The sequence below is a fragment of the Merops nubicus genome, unplaced genomic scaffold, assembly GCF_000691845.1.
Source record: "Merops nubicus isolate BGI_N331 unplaced genomic scaffold, ASM69184v1 scaffold22628, whole genome shotgun sequence".
Taxonomy (NCBI): Eukaryota; Metazoa; Chordata; class Aves; order Coraciiformes; family Meropidae; genus Merops; species Merops nubicus.
Window position 1 is genome coordinate 1 of NW_008628022.1, and position 6,659 is coordinate 6,659.

General features: G+C 51.4%; 1 protein-coding gene across 1 annotated transcript; it reads left to right on the forward strand.

The window, feature by feature from the left end:
* Nucleotides 1-2,510: 2,510 nt before the first annotated feature.
* On the forward strand, nt 2,511-6,646 carry LOC103778931 (endothelial cell-selective adhesion molecule-like; the record flags this gene model as incomplete). Its single annotated transcript, XM_008946548.1, has 4 exons — nt 2,511-2,668; nt 5,460-5,673; nt 5,748-5,906; nt 6,524-6,646. Coding segments are annotated over 4 exons (654 nt in total), but the record flags the coding sequence as incomplete, so codon positions are not given.
* Nucleotides 6,647-6,659: the final 13 nt, after the last annotated feature.

Consider the following 6,659-nt stretch of genomic DNA (forward strand, 5'->3'; position numbering starts at 1 on the left):
ATAAGAAATTAATCAATTGAATAGAAATTAATTAAATTTAGAACATTGGAGGCTGAAAAAAAACCCACCTGGATTTTCCCAATTTTTGTAGTTTTGTCATTTCCTGCATCATTAATGAACTATATTAATAGTATTATTAGCGTTAGCATCATTATTACTATAATAAAAATAATAATTAGTATAATTATTACTATACTTCAGTGGTATTAGCATCATTATGACTATATTTATCCACATTATTAGTACTATTAGGAGCATTATTACTGTCGTTGTAAATATTACCAATATTATAATGATCATTATTAAAACTATTATTATCATTATCGCTATTAGTGTCACTATTACTCTCACTATCAGAACTATTACCCTTATTAGTCGTGATAGTCTTATTATTAGGATCATTATTCTTATTATTCTCACTACTATCGTGATAAAAATCACTATAATCATGATAATAACCACTATTAGCACCCTATTATCACAATTCGCATAAAAATTGACTTAGATTTAGAATAACTTTAGAATTTATTAGCTCTTTTACTATAGAAATCACTCATTTTAGACCTGTTTATTAGCTAATTATCAGCTCTATTTCCTCCCTAAATTTCCTACAACCACCTTGATAATAATTCCAACATTTTGACCATTAATTTTCCACGCCGATTTGATTCTTGATCCGATTATTAATCCTTCTAACATTCATAATTAACCCCTAACACTCATTATTAACTCCTAATACGCATCATTAACTCCTAATTTTCCCTTATTTCTCCCATCTCTCATCGATCCAACGCTAAAAAGCAGCAACTAATAATCAAATCCCTTCCCTATCCCTCAGCATTCCCTAAATTTCCTTCCTAGAAACGTCTCATCCCAACTTTTCCCCCCGGATTATTCCCTGCTGGATCCTTTATTCCCTACGATCCCCCCGATAAATTTATTAATACTAATAACATTAATTATTCCCCCGATCCGAGGCCGTCTCCGTCACCCGCCCGCGGCGCCGGGATTTAGGGATTTATGTTCTTAGCCCGGGTTGAGCTATTTTTACACATCCTCAGCAGGCTGGGGGGGATTTTTCCCGATTTTTTTTGGGGGGGAGGGGGAAGGGAAACGGGAGGATTTGAATTCCCGGGAATTCCTTATCGGCCGGAGCAGTTTCCTGCCTGGAGCGGGAAGGATCCGTCCGGATAAGGAACGGATGTGAGGATGAAGCTTAAAAATCCTCCCCCCGGGGCCTTGTTTTCCTTTTCCCACCTTGGAAAAATCCATTTGAAGGCTCTGAATCCGTAGGGAAAAGAGGGAGGGGGAGAAATCCCTAAAATCCTCAGATTTCAGGGAATTTTCTCCCCCCCTGATCCCACAGAACAGGGAGGATTTGGGCTGGGGAGGTGGCGTGGGGAGCGGGGCCAGCCGGGGACACGGATCGATGGGCGGCATTCCCTGGGGATAAAAAAAACTGGGATAAATCCGAGCGTGCCCGAGCTGCCGGAGCCTCCCGGCAAAGCTGGGGAATCATCCTCGGGAATCTCCCCTCCCTGGTATCCACCCGGAGCCCGGCACCTCTTCCCAAAGGGATGGGGGATTTGGGGATGGGATGGGAGATTTGGGATGGGATAGTTGGGATGGGATGGGATGGGATGAGGGGGTGAGGAGAAGCCGGCTGAAAATTATCCCAGTTTAGTGCTGGCAGTAAAAAAAAAAAGGGAATGCTGGGATGCTGAGGAACAGATATTTGGGATGGGATGGGATCTTTGGGATGAGATGGAGTATTTGGGATGGGATCTTTGGGATGAGATGGAGTATTTGGGATGGGATGGGATCTTTGGGATGAGATGGAGTATTTGGGATGGGATGGGATTGGGGGTGAGGAGAAGTCGGCCGTGAGTTATCCCAGTTTAGTGCTGGCAGGAAAAAGAAGGGAGATGCTGGGATGGGATGGAATATTTGGGATGGCGTGTTTGGGATGAGATGGGATAGGATGGGATGGAGTATTTGGGATGGGATGGGATAGAGTATTTGGGATGGAGTATTTGGGATGAGATGGGATAGGATGGGATGGAGTATTTGGGATGGGATGGAATATTTGGGATAGGATGGGATGGGATGGAGTATTTGGGATGGGATGGAATGGGATTGGGTGAGGAGAAGCCACCTGTGAATAATCCCAGTTTAGTGCTGGCAGCAAAAAAAAGGGGGATGCTGGGATGGGATATTTGGGATGAGCTGGGATGGGATGGGATATTTGGGATGGGATGGGATAGGAGAACCCACCCTGAAAGATCATGAGAGGGTCCCCCAAAAGTGAGCTTCCCGGAGCTCCCTGGGAGGAGGGATTTTCCCTTGGGAAGCGGGGCGGGGAGGGAGCAGCAGGAGAATCCCTCCCGTGGTGGGGCAGGAGGAGACCTGTCCCCCAGCCCCACCTCCCGGGGCTGTCGGGGTGTCCCGTGGGATGGGGAAGTGGTCGAGTCACATCCCGGGGTTGGGCTTTTGTTCGATCCCTTCTCCAGGTGTCTCCTCAGCTGTCCTGGAAGTCCACGTGGGGTCGGGCCGGGTCTTCTCCGTGGAAGGGCAGGGGGTGGTGCTGCCCGCCTGGTACACCAGCCGCTCCCAGAAGAAGCCCTACGTCACCTGGCTGCTGGACAAAGAAGATGCCAACCCCTTCCAGGTGGGTGCTGGGGACATGGCCCGGTGGGGTGGAGCTCGTGGGGAGCACCATGAGAAGGTGGCCATCATGGGGTAAGGGCATGGTGGCCACCATGGGGTGCTCATGATGAGATATGGTCATGGCTCACCATGGGAAGGTGCCCATGATGGGTTGAGGCTCATGGTGACCACCATGAGAAGGTGCCATGATGAGGTAAGGTCATGGTGCTCACCTTGGGAAGGTGCCCATGATGGGTCGACACTCATAATGACCACCATGAGGAGGACCCTGTGATGGGTTGTTGGTCATGGTCCTCACCATGAGAAGGTGCCCATGATAGGGTGGTGTTCATGGTGACCACCATGAGAAGGTGCCCATGATGGGTTGACACTCATAATGACTACCATGAGAAGGACCCTGTGATGGGTTGTTGGTCATGGTGCTCACCAGGAGAAGGTGGCCATGATGGGGTAAGGTCATGGTGGCCACCATGAGGTGCCCATGATGAGGTATGGTCATGGTGCTCACCATGAGAAGGTGGTCATGATGGGTTGAGGCTCGTAATGACCACCATGAGAAGGTCCCTGTGATGGGTTGTTGGTCATGGTCCTCACCATGAGAAGATACCCATGATAGAGTGGTGTTCATGGTGCTCACCATGAGAAGGTGGCCATGATGGGGTAAGGTCATGGTGGCCACCATGAGGTGCCCATGATGAGGTATGGTCATGGTGCTCACCATGAGAAGGTGGTCATGATGGGTTGAGGCTCGTAATGACCACCATGAGAAGGTCCCTGTGATGGGTTGTTGGTCATGGTCCTCACCATGAGAAGATACCCATGATAGAGTGGTGTTCATGGTGCTCACCATGAGAAGGTGGCCATGATGGGGTAAGGTCATGGTGGCCACCATGAGGTGCCCATGATGAGGTATGGTCATGGTGCTCACCATGAGAAGGTGGTCATGATGGGGTAAGGTCATGGTGGCCACCATGGGAAGGTGTCCATGATGGGTTGGCACTCATAATGACCACCATGAGGAGGACCCTGTGATGAGGTGTTGGTCATGGTGCTCATCATGAGAAAGTGGCCATGATGGGGTGTTGGTCATGGTCCTCACCATGAGAAGGTGCCCATGATAGGGTGGTGTTCATGGTGACCACCATGAGAAGGTGCCCATGATAGGGTGGTGTTCATGGTGACCACCATGAGAAGGACCCTGTGATGGGTTGTTGGTCATGGTCCTCACCATGAGAAGGTGGCCATGATGGGGTAAGGTCATGGTGGCCACCATGAGGTGCCCATGATGAGGTATGGTCATGGTGCTCACCATGAGAAGGTTGGCTTGTTGGTCATGGTGCTCACCATGAGAAGATACCCATGATAGAGTGGTGTTCATGGTGCTCACCATGAGAAGGTGGCCATGATGGGGTAAGGTCATGGTGACCACCATGAGAAGGTGCCCATGATGGGTTGACACTCATAATGACTACCATGAGAAGGACCCTGTGATGGGTTGTTGGTCATGGTGCTCACCATGAGAAGGTGGCCATGATGGGGTAAGGTCATGGTGGCCACCATGAGGTGCCCATGATGAGGTATGGTCATGGTGCTCACCATGAGAAGGTGGTCATGATGGGTTGAGGCTCGTAATGACCACCATGAGAAGGTCCCTGTGATGGGTTGTTGGTCATGGTCCTCACCATGAGAAGATACCCATGATAGAGTGGTGTTCATGGTGCTCACCATGAGAAGGTGGCCATGATGGGGTAAGGTCATGGTGGCCACCATGAGGTGCCCATGATGAGGTATGGTCATGGTGCTCACCATGAGAAGGTGGTCATGATGGGTTGAGGCTCGTAATGACCACCATGAGAAGGTCCCTGTGATGGGTTGTTGGTCATGGTCCTCACCATGAGAAGATACCCATGATAGAGTGGTGTTCATGGTGCTCACCATGAGAAGGTGGCCATGATGGGGTAAGGTCATGGTGGCCACCATGAGGTGCCCATGATGAGGTATGGTCATGGTGCTCACCATGAGAAGGTGGTCATGATGGGTTGAGGCTCGTAATGACCACCATGAGAAGGTCCCTGTGATGGGTTGTTGGTCATGGTCCTCACCATGAGAAGATACCCATGATAGAGTGGTGTTCATGGTGCTCACCATGAGAAGGTGGCCATGATGGGGTAAGGTCATGGTGGCCACCATGAGGTGCCCATGATGAGGTATGGTCATGGTGCTCACCATGAGAAGGTGGTCATGATGGGTTGAGGCTCGTAATGACCACCATGAGAAGGTCCCTGTGATGGGTTGTTGGTCATGGTCCTCACCATGAGAAGATACCCATGATAGAGTGGTGTTCATGGTGCTCACCATGAGAAGGTGGCCACGATAGGGTGGCGTTCATGGTCCCCACCATGAGAAGGTGGCCATGATAGGGTTGTGATCGTGGTGCCTGTGATGTGGAGGTGCCCACCCTGAGAAGGTGCCCATGTTGGGGTGGTGTTCATGGTGCTCATTGTGAGAAGATGCTCATGATGAGTTGATGTTCATGGTGCCTGCCATGAGAAGGTGCCTATGATGATGTGAAGCTCATAGTGCCCACCATGGCGAGGTGCCCACCATGGAGAGCTAGATGCTCATGGTGCCCATGATGGGATGATGCTTGAGGTGCCCACCATGAGAAGTCGCTCCTGACGCCCATGGTGTGGAGGTGCCCACGGCTGGGAGACACTTGTGTCCCCACCCACGGTCGGCGTGGAGGAACTCCACAAAATCCAGGGCTTTGGGGCTTTCTTCTCATCGTGTAGATCTTGACCTACATCGACGGGGAGGTGAAGGTGGAGGAGACGGAGCTGACCCCCCGCGTGGGCTTCCTGTACCCCGTCCTCACCCACAACATCTCACTCTTCATCAATGCCACCCGAGAAGGGGACTCGGGCCAGTACATGTGCACGGTCAACGTGGTGGATGATGCCACCAGCACGGGCAAGAACATCGGGGTCATCAACCTCACTGTCTTGGGTAAGGGCTTCACCCCGTCGCCTTCCAACCCCCCCCTTGATGTCCTTCAAGGCCTTAAACGGGGTTGTCCACAGTGCCCCCGGCCACCCCTACCTGCCAGCTCCACGGGGAGCCCGTCGTGGGGGCCAACGTGACCTTGAGGTGCACCTCAAAGAAGGGGAAGCCATCTCCTGTCTACCAGTGGCACCGCACCAACGCCCCCGCCCCAGAGGTCTTCTTCCCGCCGGCCCAGGGTGAGGTGGCACTTGGGGAGAGGGGTTGGGTGGTGGTGGGACATCTGGAGAAGGTTTGGGTTTGGAGAAGGTTTGGGTTTGGAGAAGGTTTGGGTTTGGAGAAGGTTTGAGTTTGGGGAGAAGGTTTGGGTTTGGAGAAGGTTTGGGTTTGGAGAAGGTTTGGGTTTGGAGAAGGTTTGGGTTTGGAGAAGGTTTGGGTTTGGAGAAGGTTTGGGTTTGGAGAAGGTTTGGGTTTGGAGAAGGTTTGGGTTTGGAGAAGGTTTGGGTTTGGAGAAGGTTTGGGTTTGGAGAAGGTTTGGGTTTGGAGAAGGTTTGGGTTTGGAGAAGGTTTGGGTTTGGAGAAGGTTTGGGTTTGGAGAAGGTTTGGGTTTGGAGAAGGTTTGGGTTTGGAGAAGGTTTGGGTTTGGAGAAGGTTTGGGTTTGGAGAAGGTTTGGGTTTGGAGAAGGTGTGAGTTTGGAGAAGGTTTGGGTTTGGAGAAGGTTTGGGGGTGGAGAAGGTTTGAGTGTGGAGAAGGTTTGGGGATGGAGAAGCTTTGGGTTTGGAGAAGCTTTGAGTTTTGGGTCCCATTGGGTGGGGAGATCTTCCCTGGGGCAGCGCCCGATCTTCTCTCCCGCAGACGGGACCAGGGGCACCCTCAAGCTGACCAACCTCACCCTGGAGATGTCCGGCCTCTACGTCTGCGTGGTGGAGAACGGGGCGGGCTCGGCCGAGTGCAGCCTGGCCCTGGAGGTGCGCTCAGGTGAGTCCGTGTC